Genomic DNA, 18848 nt, shown 5'->3' on the forward strand with positions numbered 1-18848 from the left:
ACTTTGGAGGGTCTTCAATTAAAAAATAATAACCTAGAAACTACTAAATTATTCTATATAGCCTAATATCTAAAACCTCCTAGACTCTTCTAACCGACCAAATTTGTGTGGCTGTTTTTCATCAAACAAAATTTGTCGCCCATGTTATAATTAGTAACCAACCTATTTGTTGTATAAATAGCTGAGCTAGTTTGCATAGTGTGTTGAAAAGAAAACAAGAGATACTATATATTATAATAAAAAAAGTGTGTGCCGTGAATGTGAGGGAAAGGGAGAGGAAGTGGTGAGTGAAAAGAATAAAAAAAAGGAAAGTGAGTGTATATATGTGTCTAGATAATAATTAATTGTATTAAAGTTATTTTAATTAAGTCCCTCAATTATTCAACAAGTGGTATCGGAGCAGGTGGTCAGGGATCGGTACGTGGTCGAGTGCAAGAAGGCGGTCAGGGACCGGGAGTCGAGTGCTTCGAAAGTTTGCGATCCGGGATCATGGTGGTACGAGGTATTTTTAGCGCGCAGTCCGGGACTGTAAAAATTATTGGTTGGTGTTACTTGGTTAATTAAAGGAGATAACCAAGTCATGATGGCAGACATGTCTACCTCGGTAAGCACTTTTGAAAAACTCAATAATAATAATTATAGTACTTGGAGTACTCATATGCAATTTTATCTACTCGGCCAATATTTGTGGGAGACTGTTGGAGGAAACGAAACAACGCCTCCGATGGAACAAAATGACCTTAAAAAGTGGAAGGTCAAGTGCGGTAAAGCTATGTATGCTTTGTCAATTTCGGTGGAGGACGATTTGCTGCAACGCATCAAGGATGCTAAAAACCCCAAAGAAGCATGGGACACTCTAGCCGGATTATTTGTAAGGACAAACGATGCCAAGCTCCAACAACTGGAGAACGAGTTACTGTCGGTCTCACAACAAGATATGACGGTGAGTGAATATTTTACTAAAGTTAAAACTTTATGTAAAGAAATTTTAAAATTGGATCCTGAAAATAAAATCACTGAAACAAGGATTAGAAGAATTATAGTCCATGGGTTGCGTCCAGAATTTAACACACTTGTCACAACAAACCGTGGATGGGCTAAAGAGCCAAATTTAAATGAATTGGAAAATATTTTGGCTAATCAAGAGGCCCTGGACAAACAAATGTCTAAGGTCTCAGTTAATGATGAAGATAAAGCTCTTTTTAGTAATAAGAATAGCAAAGATCCGGACACCGCGAGATCGAGAAATGGCGGAAGGTTCAAACAACAGGACAGATGGCAGAAAAGTCCACAAAGAAGGAGTTGGCAACAAGGGGGAGCTCACCACACTCACAACTATAATGAAGAGGACGAGAAGGCGTATCGACGAAAGGACAATCAGTGTTATGTTTATGGAAAACGATGTCACTATGCACGAGATTGTTGGTACAAGAAAGCAGAAGGAAATGCTACAACATCCACACATGCTCGAGATGAAAGAGAAGAAGATTGGGACTTCGAGGCTTCATGTGCAATTACAGAGCCAGTGACATGTGATACAATCATGCCCTCCAAAGCAGATGCACATGATGAGCTAGCACTTACCGCTATAAGTAGTAAATTTATCAATTATCATAATGATTGGACAGTGGACTCTGGATGCTCTAATCATATGACAAAAGATAAGGAAAAATTATCAAGCATGACAGAGTATAAAGGGGAGCGAGTTATTGTCACCGCGAACAACTCAAAACTACCAATCACACATGTTGGGAAGACGATGGTCGTGCCTCGATACAACTCTAAGGAAGTCCAATTGGAGAATGTATTCCATGTACCTGGGATGACAAAGAACTTGATATCAGTGTCGCAGTTGACATCCTCAGGCCACTATGTGGTATTTGGTCCGAACGACGTGAAGGTGTATCAAAGTCTGAGGCCAATAAGCACACCACTTATGGAGGGAAGAAAACTTGAGTATGTCTACGTAATGTCAGCACAAACAGCCTATGTAGACAAAGCCAGAAAGAACGAGACAACGGATCTGTGGCATGCGCGCTTGGGACACGTGAGCTATCATAAGTTGAAGGTGATGATGAAGAATTCAATGTTCAATGGACTTCCACAACTAGATGTTCGAGATGACATAGTATGTGTTGGATGCCAGTTCGGGAAAGCACACCAGTTGCCGTATGAAGATTCTTAGTATCAAGCGAAGGAGCAGCTCAAGTTGGTGCACTCTGATGTATTTGGTTGTGTGAAGCAACCATCAGTTAGTGGTCATCAATATATGATAACATTTATTGATGATTTCTCAAGGTACGTGTGGGTGTATTTTATGAAAAAAAAATCAGAAGCATTTAGCAAGTTCCAAGAGTTCAAGGAGAAGGTCAAGAAGGAACTTGATAAGAAGATCCAATGCCTTCGCACTGACAATGGAGGAGAGTATACTTCGCACGAGCTCTCAAGATACTTGCAAGACTACAAGATTCAACGACAGTTGACTTGTCCTAATACTCCACAACAAAATGGGGTAGCAGAAATGAAAAATAGACACCTTACGGAGATATGCAGAAGTATGCTACATGCGAAGACTGTTCCACCTCGGTTCTGCGCTGAGTGTATGAAGACAACTATAGATGTTACCAATAGACTACCACAAGCATCACTAGGATTCATTTCACCCTTCGAGAAATTATGGAAGATCAAACCCGTTGTAAGTCACTTTCGAGTATTTGGTTGCGTATGTTATGTTTTTGTTCTTGATCATTTACGCAGAAAATTTGATAAGAAAGCTATAAGATGCATCTTCGTGGGTTATGATAATCAAAGAAAGGGGTGGAAGTGTTGTGACCCAACAATAGGAAGGTGTTACACGTCAAGAAATGTGGTGTTTGACGAAGCTTCATCCTGGTGGTCCCTTCATGAAGTTGTATTACCCGATTCAAAAGAAATCGAGGAGAAATTACAAGAAAAACTTGAAAGGGACGAGGCGGCTGAAGAAATCATATAGAAGAAAACCTCGGGAGCAAGTCACCTAAAAAGACTCAATCTCCATGACGTACAAGAGTACATCAAACACCCGAAGAAGAACGACCAAGTCAACTCGAGGAGATCGTTGATGATGATAAAACAACAGAAGAACAACAATCACTGGTACGAAGGTCAACATGAAAACGGAGACCAAATCCTAAGTATGCTAATACGGCAGTGATTGGAGAATCAGTTAAGGAGCCTGAGACATACGAAGAAGCATCCTCAAGTAAGGAGTGGAGAAAGGCTATGCAGGAAGAAATTGATGCCTTGAAGCAGAATGAGACTTGGGATTTAGTTCCTAAACCCAAAGATGTGAAGCCTATTTCCTGTAAATTGGTTTATAAAGTAAAGCAGCGCCCTAACGGATCAATTGAGAGATACAAAGCTCGATTGGTAGCTCGAGGATTCTCACAAAAGTATGGTCTAGACTATGATGAGACATTTAGTCCAGTTGCAAAGATCACCACAATACGTGTTCTACTAGCACTTGCAGCCAGTAAAGATTGGAAGCTGTGGCAGATGGATGTGAAGAATTCTTTCTTACATGGAGAATTAGATCAAGAAATTTACATGGATCAACCTCAAGGGTTCGAGAGCAAGGCTCAACCAAACTATATATGCAAACTGAAGAAGGCGTTGTATGGATTGAAGTAAGCACCAAAAGCATGGTACAGAAAGATAGCAGAGTTCCTAATTCAAAGTGGTTACATGATGGCACCAGCTGATTCCATTTTGTTCGTGAAGGTCAAAGGTGAGAAGTTGGTTATAGTATTAGTTTATGTAGATGATTTTATCATTACAGGTGATGATGTTGCTGAGATAAATCAAGTGAGAGCCAACTTATCAGTACGATTTCAAATGAAATCATTGGTAGAGTTAAATCATTTCCTTGGTCTTGAAGTTGAACGCACGAATGAAGGACTTTTCTTGTGTCAGCATAAGTATGCTAAAGATCTTTTGGAGAAGTTTGGGATGCTAGAATGTAAGCCTATTATGACTCCAGTGGAGGTGCACACAAAGTTATGTTCCATCGAAGGAAAGGACTTGGAGGATGCTACCATGTACAGACAACTAGTTGGAAGCCTAATCTATAAGTCGGTTTATGCAGAATCCAAAAAAGCCTCATTTAGAAGCTATTCGAAGAATTCTACGATATGTCCGAGGTATCATGGATTATGGTATCCTATACAAGAAAGGAGGAAAAAGTGAGGTACGCGGATATTGTGATGTTGATTATGCTGGGATCATGATACAAGACGCTCAACTACAGGTTATGTGTTTAGTCTCGGATCAGGACCTATATCTTGGTGCAGTAAAAGACAACCTACAGTGTTCCTGTCAAGTACTGATGCAGAGTACAGGGCAGCAGCTATCGCAGCTCAAGAATGTACCTGACTGATACAACTTATGAAGGATCTTCATCAGCGAGTCGATTACTCGGTACAGTTATACTGCGATAATCAGTCAGCGATTCACTTGACTGAAAATCCAATGTTCCACGCAAGAACCAAACATGTGGAGGTGCATTATCACTTCATACGAGAGAAAGTCTTACGTGAAGACATTACGATGTAGTATGTGAAGACCGAAGATCAAGTTGCTGACATTTTTACGAAAGGACTTAACGCTCCAAATAAAAAATAATAATCTAGAAACTACTAAATTATTCTATATAGCCTAATATCTAAAACCTCCTAGACTCTTCTAACCGACCAATTTGTGTGGCTGTTTTTCATCAAACAAAATTTGTGGCCCATGTTATAATTAGTAACCGACCTATTTGTAGTATAAATAGGTGAGCTAGTTTGCATAGTGTGTTGAAAAGAAAACAAGAGATACTATTATAATAAAAAGAGTGTGTGCCGTGAATGTGAGGGAAAGGGAAAGGAAGTGGTGAGTGAAAAGAATAAAAAAAAGGAAAGTGAGTGTATGTATGTGTCTAGATAATAATTAATTGTATTAAAGCTATTTTAATTAAGTCCCTCAATTATTCAACAGGGTTGGTTTGTGCAAAAAAAAAAAAAAAAACGGCGAATAAAATGGTCACGATGAATATAAGGAATTAATGCATGGGTAATGGCCTGCTCACGAGGCATAAATTCAGAACCATGCGAATTTGTGATCGGTGGTATTGAAGTAAATGGCTCTTCAGGTTTAGGAAAGGTAATTGTTTGACAGGAATTTGATAGAACAGCTTGGGACGATGAGCGAGCTTCATATTCTAATCGATGATAAAGAAACATCTATCCATTAAACACAACATGATGTAAGATAAATATTTTATTGTAAGCAAATCATAACACTAATAACCTTTTGTGAATTTCGCTATAGTCAAGAAAAACACATTTACGGGAGCCAAGAAGCAATTTATGAGAATTGTAGGGACGTAACCATGGATAATGCATGCACCCAAAGGCAGGGGCGTAGAAAGGGGGGCCTGTCCCTCCGACCGCTGGAACCACCTTGAATCCGGGTAGTTTCGGCCATCATGGCTCAAAAAAATTATTGGAGTATTGAATTAGTCATCCAAAATGGCACATTGCGTGTTAGGCTTGTCTAAAATTCAAAATCTCAATATTTTGGGGCTATTAGGTACTCTCTAAATCTAAATTTCTAATTTTTTTTTGGTTTGTTAGGCCTCTCTAAATCCAACTATTTTTTTTTGCCTGTTAGACCTCAAAAAATCTAAATTTCTAATTTTTTTGGGCCTGTTAGGACTCTCATAATCCATATTTCTAATATTTTTAAATCTAAATTATTAAAATTTTTTTGGCCTAGTAGGCCCTCTAAAATCATTTTTTTATTTTTTTACCTTAATTTTTTTTACATGTTAAGACTATTAAATGAAATCTAGTTTAACTTTGAAAAATTATACATTAATACTTAAAAATTGGTTCTTGACCATTCAAATTATAACACACATATATATAAAAAATTGAACAAGTTCGATTTAGCAATTTTTTTTTTACGAACACACATGTAAAATCGGTCCTCCAACCAAGTAATCCTGTATTCACCACTGCCCAAAAGATCACATGACTTGAAGCAAACAGTTTCTCCATACGGAGTGCAATAATTAAGAATTGCAACAGGTAAACTATTAGTGACATAAACATCACATTCAAAGGCATAGATCCAAAGGGAGTTAGACAATTTTTGCATGTTGCAACAAAGATAGTCTTGTTTCAACTGAGGTACACCCACTTTGCTCAAGAGTGTATGAACAAGAAACCTTGCAATTAATGTCATTCAATGAGAAATATTTTGTAAGTGATTGAAATTCCTCACCCTAATCTGATTGGAAAGTTTTTTTTTATAGGATATTGAAAGTGTTTTTCCACAAGTATATGGAATTTAATAAATACACTCATAACTTCGAATTTGTATTTAACAAAGAACACCCATGGGAATTTACTATAGTGATCATAGGAAAGGACATAGTAACAAAGTTGATTTGTGAAACAATAGGTGATGGCCCCAAATATCTGAGCATATTGAATCCAAAGGTCCCGAAGCAACAAAGTTAGATTTGGAAATGGTAAACTATGAGACTTGCGTAAACAACAAGAATCACACAAATCATTAATTTTATTATCATCGAATTGAATATTATTAAAAAAAAACAAGGCTTTTCTAACAACTTGAAAATTAGCATGCCCTAATCTAGCATGCCACAAAGGAAGAGACACATGAAAGGCTTGAACACGATGAGGTAAAGACTGGGGAAGTGACATAGTGTAGAGGCCATTTTTATTTGTTCCTCCTTCGTAACAAAATGATTAACAAAAAACTCAATTAAAATAGGATTAGATAGAGTTAGAGAAGAAAAAATAATAAATTATTAATTGTTTTTGGTACATGAAGGATATCTCAAAATTGAAATGAGGTATTAGAAACATGAAATTTTAAATGATCAATATGAGATATGAGATGTTTTCATTACCTACAGTAACTGATTTGGATTCGTCATATTCTAAATAAACATTGAGGTTTTCTAGATTAGCAGTGAGATCATGCATCGCTCCGGAGTCTAAGAGCCAATCTCTCGAACTAGGTTGAGAAGTTCTTGTCATGTTTAAAATTTGTTCTAAAATTGTGACTCATCTTTGGTGAAGGAAATTGTTTTCATATTTGTCTCATAGCCTTACAGTTATTGCATGTCAAAGTACCACCATCAAGGGGAGAATCGGTTGAGTAATTATCACAATTAAAATTTTGGCCATAATAATTACCACGTCTCCGATTGTGAGAACTACGACCCCTCCCCCCATTATTTTGAGCAGTAAGGTTAACAGATGGTGTGAAGGAGGGCATATAGGTATCACGTGTGAGTTGCTCTCTTTGGTACAAAGCATTCCAGTCAGATCATCAAAACTGCTTGGTTCCATTCGAGCGTCGAAGGCACGCACAAAAGGCCAATATGCAACACCAAGGCCAGCTAAGATAACATCAACAATATCATCCTCTAAGCTAAGGCTTTGCAAAAAAGTAGCTGATTACTAATGTGCTTTACATTTTGAAGATAGGAACAAATTGAATCATTGTCTCTTTTGAGGTTGCGAAGCCTGTTCTTGAGATCATAGATTTGTGATCTTGAACCTGTGGTGTATGCATTCATTAGCTTTTTCCTTGCCTCAATGGTTGTTTCTGCACCAACAACTTGAGGCAAAACACTAGATGCCAAGAAATTAATAATCCAACTAAGGACTTATTGGTCCTTTTGTTCCCAGATTTTGTAAGCCAAGTTTATTGCTCTGATGGGCAGCTCCTTGCCAAGAGAAATTTCAGTTGCACCAATATGATGTACTAACCATTGTCCCTTCAAAATTGGCATAAGCTAAGTATTCAATAACAAGAAATTCGTTGATGTTAATTTTTAAGAGATCTGAGAAGATAAATTTGGGGGTGGGGGCAATGGAGGTATCGATGGCAGTGGAAGTGGTCCTGTTGGTGACCATGGTGCTGTCGAAAAATTAAGAAAAGAGATATGGATTTAAAAAGTTCAGGCTTATTAGACCTCTGGTAGCTCTGATACCATGTAAATCTTAGGTCTCAACTTATGTTTCCATTCATAAATGACAAGCTTTTAAAGAGTTCACATCTAGTTCGGTTACAACAAAATATCTCTGAAAGGAAAACCTAGACCAATTCAAATACATGATATGTATAACTGAATATAAGATATTAAATAAATAAAATATGAACAAACTCGGGTTGGCAATCTTTGACTTGGATGCCCCTAATCATATATCATTAGCTGATGTAATGTAGCCAGGTTTTGCATTTAGTTTTATCAAATGTATTGTTCATTATATTTTTATCTATTACGACGGTTAAAAATAAGACTAAAAATTATACTTAACTCGATATGACCTATTGGCTTAAACTTTTTACTCAAATACTTAATTGACATGGTATCATAAGATTTTAGATCAAGTGATATAAGGTTCAAATCCTCGTAAATCCATTTGTTAATAAAAATTTAATGCAGGGCAAGATAAGCTTTTATTATACACATTTCAAGTCCAAAGATAATATTCTTTATGAAAAATGACTTCAACATTGTTCTCATGCAAAACCTGGCAAATCGATAGCATATTATACTTGAAATGAGGCCCAAAGAACACATTATTGACGAAATTTTGAAGTTTACATGAAAATTTCATTGCATTCCGTTATCATTGTGTCGGAAAAGTGACTTATTGACGAAATTTTGAAGTTTACTGATGAAAATTTCCGTCAGCAAATAAGTATTTTCTTATAGTGTTATCATTTTTAGCACTACAAAAAAAAAAGAATTATAGGGGACAAGTCTTAAGCACAATTTAAAGTAGTTGTCTTTAATTGTATATTTGCAATTACTAATAGGGACTAATTTTAAAAATGTCCACTTTGCTATTTTAATTTATAATAGGAGACAGAAAAATATATAAAAATCCCTTAATTAATCGAATCTGCAGTGGCTTTTTTATTTCCCTCTTTCTCTTAAAACGTAAAGGAAGAAAGGAGGCTTAGGGGATGGCTTTGGAATCAATGACATCAAATCACTTCTTTTGGACTTTCTGGAGTTTGATTCATTGTGCAAAAAACCTCAACAAGCTTTACCTCGATCAGAAAGTTTGATTCATTGTGCAAAAAACCTCAACAAGCTTTACGTCGATAGGCTATCTAGACTATCTTCTTTCTGTATCAAATGGTTCCCCTGAAGCAAAGATTTGATTTTTTTCTTATTATTAGGTCTCGCCTCCTTGGTTTCCTAGATCGATTTTGCAGGTACGAGAATCTGAAATTTTTCATCTCAGTTGTCTTTGCAATCTTAGGGTTTGTGACGAAATCGGTAACACCGAAGGGATTTCAAAGTTAGTTCTTGCTTTAGCGCCTCGTAGTTTCCTCGCGGCTGCCTTCATAAGCACGCGCGGCTTCCTCCGCAGTATCAAAAGTACCTAGCCAGTGTCTGCACCGCCCTATACAGTCACGTATTTCAGCTGACCACCTTCCCCAGGGTCTCTTTCTCACTCCTCTGTCGGTCTTCTGCAATCCAAGACCGCCTCCACCTTCCCGTTTTGCTGCCTTGGATCGGATTCGTTCAGTTTTGTTTCTTTTTAAAGAAGCGGCGGAAGTGGTTCCGAACAAGACGTGTTCGCCAACAACGACGACGATGCCGTCCAGAACAGGTGGTGTTTGGATTTGAGCCAGAGAATAGGTGGAAATAGTGTTGTAGTGATAGGCGAGAAGAGAAGAAGAGAAAGGATGTTGTATGGGTGTGTAATTGTAAAGCCACGTCGTGATAGGAAGGAAGTCCAAGGTATCAGTAAATAGAGATGTTTCGGGGTTGTGAAAGAAGGGTAGTGAGAGGAAGTTTTGGTTGTCCATGTGAAGGAATGCTTTTGGAAAAATAATGGAAGGTCTTGTGGAATTAGGACATGACGTTGTGAGGTTGAGTAGTAATTGAAGAGATAAACCAAGTTGGTGGTACAGGGACGTGATTTTCTAATTACAAGAACGTGGCAACAAAGGTGATTTTACTAAATTATATTTTGCTATTAAAAACCTTTATTTTTTTGGAGGAAATAATAATTTGGAGGGAAATTTATCTATTACAGTTATTTCTACCGCCAAAACTTCTATGTCCATCCTTAAAAGGCTCTCTGAAATACAAGTTCAATTTTTGGAGGAGGCTGAGTGCGCAAAGGTTTATCAAACATATCTGCCAATTCATTCAAGTTAGTGCACCAATATAATTTTGGTTATCTGGGTTATTGAATTTGCATCATTATGGTTATATGGTTTCAGATATTAATGCACAATTATCTAATGATTTATTTTGTTTGCCTTTTTTTTCTCTGTTTAACAGAGTATTCTGTATTGAATATTATAAATTTGTTTTGTTTTCATAATCAAGAATGATGGTAACACCTATAGGATTCACATTAAACCAAAGCCAAAGCCAAAGCCTTAGTAGTAAAAGCCAAATGGGTATTACTTGCTCTCACCATATACAGGTAACAATTAAGCCCCCATTATAATGAAATCAGCAGCAATGGAGTATTAGATTGTTTTTATATGGTGTATTAGATCAATGACAATGTTTGTCCCTTATGGTTTAAACCATATTATCATGAATCAATATAACATGGAGTGCATATCTACACAAGGTAAATTAGCTGAAACATTCATCAATGTCTCTTCAGCATTCTAATTATCCATTTTGTCTATGATGCATACCTTAGTGAAAGCCTTTGCCTCTAGTCTTTGTAAAAGAACATTAACATGACTTGAGATAAGGCCTGCAAAGTAGCACAAACGTTTCTAAGTTCCCTCACAAAATCTGAAAAATTAGAGTATTAAGCCACAAGAAAATGATCCTACAACTTGATTTTGAAGCTTCGTAGAGCTTAAATTACTATCTTTCTTAGTAATGTATCCATGTTTTCAATCAATTATTTCAATTTATCACTTCAAAATCTACCAAAAGTTGCAAAAATAGAAGTTGGGATTGAAGAATCTCCTAGTTGCAAACTAAAAAGTCACTTCCTGGAAAATTGATTTTGTAGTTACTCAAACTAGATAAGGAAGAACTATACCAACAATTTTGAATTCATACAAAATGGACATCATTAAGAAGCAACAAAAATTAAAGATGAGTCTGAAACTAGCAGATAGCTAACACTCTTATTGATTCCAAAACTCTTTCAATGAAAAAGCAAGGGAGAAGAAGGGAGAGCAGTTAAGAGAGGGTTGATTAATTATATAAAAATAGTACAGGGACTCCATTGCTGATTTGAGTAGAATGAGGGCTTAATTGATTTTTAGTTCATAGTTTAGGGGCTCAAATGGGATTTATGCCTAACTAATTCAAGAGTAATACTTAATAATGATTGTAAGCCTACTGTTTCCGAAGTTAACTCTCAATAACAGCTTGAGTTGTTGTTTTGTTTTACTAACTGTATTTGGGAATTCACAACTCCGGCTATGAATTGTATTGCTCACAACTTTGAGTTAGGAGTCTTATGTTTCTTGTGTCAGTCATTTTAAATCTACTGGTTCGCTGCCAGTTAACGAGTCAACATGGTAAAGGTGATTATAGTTTTGGAATATAGTTGAGTGATTTCATTTTGTTCATGGAAAATAGGGTCCAAAAACTCATAAGGTGCATTGATTAATTAAGTGATGATTATATTAAAATGTAATGGTTTCTTTTCATTGAATTGTTGAATACGCGATTATTTATTTCAATTGGAAACTTGATTTGACAGATAATGGCAGGCGTTTATACACGCGCAAAGAAGAATAAGAGATTACCTCCAATGTTTAGAGGTCGCCCACCTATCCTTAATGACTATTCTGAGGATGAAACACTTCCACCATCAGAATCTCAAGATTTGAGTAATATGGATGCACCTCAAGGTATTACTATTGAATTACAAAACTATTTACATATTGTTCCTTTTAATATCTATTATATACACTTAAATAATGTTTAACAGTGGGATGGAGATGTATTTCAAGGGAGAACAGTCTTAATGATGAAACTAGAGCTAAAAATACTCTCACACCTACTTCTAGACCATTGCTAGCTGGTATTTTTATATCAAATATTTATTTATCTTATATACTTTATCGGTTACAATATGCATCATATTAAATGGATTAACTTTTTTAATATTTCAGATTTAAGAAATAAAAGAATTAGAGCAAGCATCCTACAAGAACCAGTTCCTAATGCTCTTTACACCATTGTTCTCATCCATCTGCTTTTGGTATCATTTTTTTATTTAATTTAATAATCATTTTATTTAATGTTATGTATACAAATGTGTAAATTGGTGGTATTTAAATCTTATATTAACTGTGTTAAATTAGATGACATGACGCAAAATTTGAGGAAATCCAATATGTTTGAGACGATTGATGACACTGGTACTCGGCAGTTACAAAAGTCTCGTTCTCTACCACCTACTCTTAATGAGAACAATCAATTTGATGACCCTAGCCAATTAGACATTGAGGCAAATCATTTTAATTCAGGTGATGTTCAATGTTAGTACAACATTTAATTGTTTTATAGAGTACGTTGGACCCTTTCTTTTTCTTTATAATTGTTAGTTGTGTTTTGGCATATTCTTTAGGCAGTTCTATTCCGGCAAGGGGGCTATACAAGGGAGCGAATCTTGACAAACTCACAAATAATTGTAAGGATAAGTTAATTGTGTTTATCCCTCCTGGGAAATCTTTTAGACCAATTGGACAACACGAGAGAAAGTTAGCATCATGGTTGGGGTATTGTGCTCGATCTATTGGACGTCCTAGTGAGTCGTGGGATCAAAATTTAGCCAAGCATAGGCCTCGTTTATGGAACATGATTAAGGTAATCCTATACGTTCTTTTAGATTTGTTCAAAAAATTTAGTAGTTGAATTATTTGATTGTTAGCAATATACGTAATGCCTTTAATTTTTGTTTAGGACTATTTTGATGTTAGTCCTGAGAGTCCTAACAAATGGAAGAGGCTTGAGGAGTTAGGAAAGGTGGAGCAGGATACACCTGAAATGAAAAGATCGAAATTTGAATCTTATTGTTTCTCTGTGATGCGAGTCTTATTTCGCAAGTGGAAACACGAGTTACATAATAAATATAAACAACATTCTAGTGATGAGGAACGAATGAAACATGTTCCTAGAGGCCTTTCTCCAAATGATTGGAAGGACCTGGTGACGTTGTTTGGGAGTAAAGATTTTAAGGTTCAAGTTTATCTATTATGTGATATTTATTTTCAAGTTCTTTTTTCATAACGCAATAAGGTTCTTTAACAATATTTAGTTTTCAGGCATGGAGTTCAATTAATTCTGATAATCGTAAATGTCAAAAAGTTGTTGCTTCATCTGGTCCCACCCCTTTTGCACAAGTGGAGTATGATTTGGTAAAAATACATCAACACTGTTAAATATTTTTAAAAGTTGTTGGATAGGTAATGTTCTATAGTTCTTTGATTGATGTTGCAGATCGATGAGGAGACAGGGGAATTGCCAGATGCTTCTGATGTGTGGATGGCCACTCATTCAATATTGGATGAAGAAGGTCAAAATCACTTTCGCGATTTGGAATCAAGAAGGCTATATGTAAGTACACAATTTAAACAATATAGAGTTATTATACAATATTTTAAAGAAATTAGAATTGCATTTTATGTTTTACTAATTGTATGATTTTAATTATCTTTTTATGCCTCATAATTAATAGTAATTTTCCACATCTTTTAGGAAGAAATGAAAAGGATTGAGAACGAACCAAGAAATGAAAATGAGTCAGATCCTACACCAGATGATGTTCTACAACAGGTATTTGGAGTTAGGCCTGGATATGTTCGTGGTAAGGGATTGGGATATAAAGCAAGTACCAAGGGAATGGTGTGTAGCGCTAGAAAGGATGATGTAGAAGAGCTGAAAAATGAGGTGGCAATATTAACGCAGAAATTAAAGGCACAAGAAGAGCGTGAAAAAGCACAGAAGGAGCGGGAACAGGCTGTAGAAGACCGAATTCAATCGTATTTTAAAGTGATGGAAGCCATAGCAGCACAGAATAGTTTGGGTACACAAAATCAGAATTTAGAGAGGAGTTCACAAAATGGCTCGGTAATAATTCTAAACTACAAATAATCAATAATTACATTTAAATATATCATATTGTTGATTGATTAGTTTTGATTTCTGTTTTATAGGAGGAATAAGATAATAATGGAACCGTAAAGACTGCGGGTTGAAGTGGATGATGAACAAGGATAAATTAAGCTTTACAAAACTAAAACCGATCAAGGAGAGATTTGCTTTATTCCAAGTATCATTTTATTATTATTTATATGCGTTTAGGATATTGAATAGTTGCATTATCTTCTTTTTCTACTTCAGGACTTTTTTAGAATATTCAATGAACTCATGTTTTTTAAATTAAGGATATGGAACCATAATTACTTCTTAAAAAGGTTCACATATTGTTTGTTTTGCTCAATGGATATTTATTTTGTGTATTTGCTCTGAACAACGCACATGATCATGATTATATTAGGTGTTGGGTCTATTGTATTGTGGGTCTATTTGTTGGTATCATTTATGCAGTTTGGTGGTCGCTGTGTTTTTCATGATTATTCAAAGCCAGGTGGCCTTATACAAAGGTATGATTGTTTCCAATAAGATTTGAATTTCTAGGATTGACAAAATTTTGAAACCAAATTGATTGTTGCAAAGCTAGCCATATGCCTATATTTCTCTTGGAAAACATTAGTGTTCTTATTCCCTTTTGTTTAGATTTCATTACAAGTAGTTAAGCTGGTCGGTGAGTAGAAAGTGATTTCATGTTGATTGAATTTTGTTTGATAATGTGCATCTTGTGTAGTGTATAGTCATGTTCCTGCTACGTTTATCAGTCGAGCTTACTAAGTGGATAATTTTCAAAACAGACAGGTAAAATCTGTATGTCATTCAACTATTATATTAACTTGGAAACAACTCTTGTTTTACAGCTTTTATTTTTTTGGTTACTTTCAGTAATATGAATATTTGAATACTATTTTTGAAACCAAATAATAATTTTTATTTGAAGTTTTATTTCTTTGCAGCACATTGTATTCAATGGTGAAGCAAGAGGAAATGGTTTTGGTGCATCAGCAGTATATGCAGCAGGTGGGGGTGGGGTGACTATTAGTTTTGTGTAGATCCTAACTTAGATCCCGAGCTGGCTCTTACTCCTAGCGTCTTTACATTCTTCCTCTAAACCTTGGAAGTTACAAGGCTAGAAGTTACCATAGATAGGGAACACCATTTGACTCTTTTCGGTGCTGCTACGGAACAAGTAATTTCATAGTTGTATTGTAATTTGTTTCTACATGATGTTGAATCGTACTGAACTATTTCTGTTGAGTCTGATTCTGATGTGAGAACTTGCTTCATGATTCATTTATGCTCACCAGTGGATGTTTGATACTTCATATGTAGGCATTGAATCATTTTCAAAGCTTGGAGATTCCATATATTTTGAGGAGGAATGTGATGCCCCTAGTATTTATATTATATACAGTATATTTCAAGCTCTCATGATTGGAAATTGGGACAAATTGCTATTGATCGAGTGACATTGCCCTTTTCTCCGAGCAAGGTAAAATACATTATTTTATAGGTATAAGAGTTACAGAAAAGTGACACATGTGGTTTTGCACTTCATACTTTGAGGATTGTGGATGTTTTTTGGACAAAAAGATACCTCTATTTTGAGGTTAGAAAAAAATGCCCTCTGATCTCAACATATATATATGTTAATTGCCATATTGCATATGCTAATAGGAGAATGTGTAAATTTATGGTCAGGTCATTTCTGGAATATTAGTATATATATATAGATATAGATTTTGTTGATGCAATCAATGGATAAGAGGTCAGTAAATCAGAATAACATGCGCAAGAGAAGTTTGTAATCTTTATCGGTTTACGACTAAAACCGTCCACATTGAATTTATCCGCATCACTGACTTAAATGAAATGGAGGTAATTTCCCCTATTAATGGATAATGTTATGTATGTCATTATGTTCTTAATACAAAGGACATAAATTTTCTTCTGAAAAATAAACTTTGAAAGTCCATAATCATTCTAAAAGACTTTACTGCTGTTATTAGCTATCGAGGAAAGTTGTCCAATATGTTCATCTTTCTGGTGGAAGCTTGTTGGGAGTATCACGTGGGGCACCAAATGTTAGTGATATGGTGGACAATATGGAGGTGCTCACTTTATTCCTTTCAAAATTTTTATGAAGTTGCAAGAGTTATACTTCTAGAAAGTGGGCATTAATTTTCTGATGTCCTCTTGCGTAATAATACCAGGAAAGATGAATCAACATGCTATTTGTCCTAGGTGGTAATGGCACACATGCTGGAGCTAATGCAATTCACAATGACTTCAACAGATATATATGTTATTTTCTTATTTTCCTTTAGCTTAATCGAATCATTGAGCTTTGAGAGTCTATGGTTGGAGTTTATTTTCTTATTTTATTGTTTCATGGCAAAGGGGAATAGTTGTTGCCATTTCATAGATTGTCTAGTTCCTTCTGTTAACAAGATAACAGACTTGGTTTAAGTTTTGACTGCATGAAGTATGCTCTGTCTGCTTTATTATATCTACTGTCTAACTAAACTTGCTATAGTTGTTTGAGCTCATATGTATTGTGTTAGATATTTAGGCACCGGAAGGTCCATAATCTTATAATATGAACTGCTGCTTGAGTGCTGTTACTTATATGTTACGGTCACTGAGATAAACTCCATTGAGGATGTGAGGAGTTATTGATATCATTATTATTCAACTTTCATAGTAAGTATTCATATGGAATATTATATAAATAAATCAAGCATTCTACCTATTTGGTCTAGATAATACTTCACCCACATTTGCTTATGCAACAGAAAATGTTGTTCCTGCCGTGACCTCCATCTTGGCTACCTTACTATCTCTTAATATTGCAAGTTTATTTAATTTTGTCCACCAATCTGAAAATGCACACCAGATGTTTGATATTTGTCTATGTTGCAGATTGGAGCAACTTTATTTTAAGCACAAAGACGTATAGCAAAGACACTTGGGACTCTTACTTCCTTCATCGGAAGCTTCGGTCATAACGCTGCATAAAGGACCACCTATTTACTCACAGGAGCCAGAGTTATTGATACCAGTAGGAGAGGCAAAGGCAAGGAATTGGACGTTGGGTTGTATTTGCTGGTCAAGTTGGATAGTTTTACAATAAATTTTCTTGAAGAAACACCCTACTCCTTTCATTGTTTGTTCATTTACTTGTGTTTTTGGTAGTCTGCCGTTTTTGGGAATTGCAGGCTTGAATTGGAGAATAAGTAAAGCCTTAGAATAATCTTATGATATGTAAACCCTTGAATTGTATAATGATTTAATTGAATTTCCTTAATTACATTCTCTATCCAGTTCAACTCTTCAAACTGTACAATTTAATTAAATTTCCTTATTTAAACTACTTAGCTAAATCAATCTGTTTTTAAACCATACGAACTTAATTGAATTTCATTATTTAAAGGACTTAACGATGTCAGCTCGTCTATAAATTACAAATTTAATTGAATTTCATTACTTAAATAATTTAAATAGGTCTATCCGTAACTTAACCAAGGCAATCTGTTTATAAATCAAGAATTTAACTAAATTTCATTACTTAAACAACTTAACCAAGTCAACTCGTCTAAACCTTATGAATTTTATTGAATTTCACTACTTAAACAACTTAACCAGGTCAACCCGTGTGTAAATTACGAATTCAATTGAATTTCATCACTTAAACGATTTAACCGGATCAACTCGTCTAAACCATACGAAACTAATTGAATTTCACTACTTAAACAACTTAACCAGGTCAACCCGTCTGTAAATTATGAATTCAATTGAATATCAGTACTTAAACGACTTAACTAGATCAACTCGTCTAAACCGTATGAAATTAATTGAATTTCAATACTTAAACAACTTAACCAGGTTAACCCGTCCATAAATCAAGAATTTAACTACATTTCATTACTTAAACAACTAAATCAGGTCAACTAGTCTATAAATTACAAAAATTGAATTGAATTTCATGACTTAGACAACTTAATGAGGTGAACTTGTCTATAAATCATGAACTTCATTGAGTTTCATTACTTAAACGACTTAACTAGGCCAACATGTCTATAAATAAAAAAATTTAACTAAATTTCATCTTTAACGACTTAACCAGGTCAACCATCTATAAATCACAAATTTAATTGAATTTCATTACTTAAACCACTTAACCATATCAAGACGTCTATAAATCACAAATTTAATGAATTTCATTAGTTACATTATTTAATCAGGTCAACTCATCTAAACCGTACGAATTTAATTGAGTATCATTACTTAAACGACTTAATCAGGTCAACTCGTCTAAACCGTACGAAATTAATTGAATTTCATTACTTAAACAACTTAACCAGGACAACTTGTCTATGAATCAAGAATTTAACTAAATTTCATACTTAAACGACTTAAACAAATCAACTCTTCTAAACCATATGAATTAAATTGAATTTCACTACTTAAAAAGCTAAACCAGGTCAACCCGTCTATAAATTACGAATTAAATTGAATTTCATTACTTAAACGACTTAACCAGGTCAACTTGTCTGTAAATCACGAATTTAATTGAGTTTCACTACTTAAACGACTTAACCAGGCCAACTCGTATAAACCGTACGAATTTAATTGAGTTTCAATTCTTAAACAACTTAACCAAGTCAACTCGTCTCTA

At 35.1% G+C, this 18848-nt stretch overlaps 1 protein-coding gene across 16 annotated transcripts; it reads left to right on the forward strand.

Moving 5' to 3' along the window:
- Positions 1-8964: 8964 nt before the first annotated feature.
- LOC136218678 (uncharacterized) lies at positions 8965-17502 on the forward strand. Of its 16 annotated transcripts, none has more exons than XM_066005720.1 (17): positions 8966-10031; positions 10119-10238; positions 11772-11922; positions 12003-12095; positions 12187-12275; positions 12379-12543; positions 12645-12883; positions 12980-13255; positions 13342-13434; positions 13517-13633; positions 13775-14146; positions 14233-14971; positions 15127-15359; positions 15503-16048; positions 16180-16281; positions 16384-16474; positions 17093-17502. In XM_066005720.1, exons 6-12 carry the CDS (start codon positions 12384-12386, stop codon positions 14239-14241), a joined length of 1266 nt encoding a protein of 421 aa, XP_065861792.1. In that variant the 5' UTR covers positions 8966-10031; positions 10119-10238; positions 11772-11922; positions 12003-12095; positions 12187-12275; positions 12379-12383; the 3' UTR covers positions 14242-14971; positions 15127-15359; positions 15503-16048; positions 16180-16281; positions 16384-16474; positions 17093-17502. The 16 variants fall into 16 exon arrangements, with proteins under 16 accessions (XP_065861802.1, XP_065861792.1, XP_065861799.1 ...); XM_066005727.1 differs by having other exon boundaries at positions 15503-15662; XM_066005715.1 differs by having other exon boundaries at positions 15503-16281.
- Positions 17503-18848: the final 1346 nt, after the last annotated feature.

Source organism: Euphorbia lathyris, chromosome 2, assembly GCF_963576675.1.
Source record: "Euphorbia lathyris chromosome 2, ddEupLath1.1, whole genome shotgun sequence".
Lineage (NCBI taxonomy): Eukaryota > Viridiplantae > Streptophyta > Magnoliopsida > Malpighiales > Euphorbiaceae > Euphorbia > Euphorbia lathyris.

Bases quoted from the DNA above. Each gene is read 5' to 3' on its own strand.
- LOC136218678 (XM_066005719.1), top strand. From the start codon at position 12,384: ATGACGCAAAATTTGAGGAAATCCAATATGTTTGAGACGATTGATGAC. The intron at 12,884-12,979 runs GTAATCCTATAC...ATTTTTGTTTAG, and splicing joins GTTTATGGAACATGATTAAG to GACTATTTTGATGTTAGTCC. The intron at 13,256-13,341 runs GTTCAAGTTTAT...TTTAGTTTTCAG, and splicing joins TTGGGAGTAAAGATTTTAAG to GCATGGAGTTCAATTAATTC.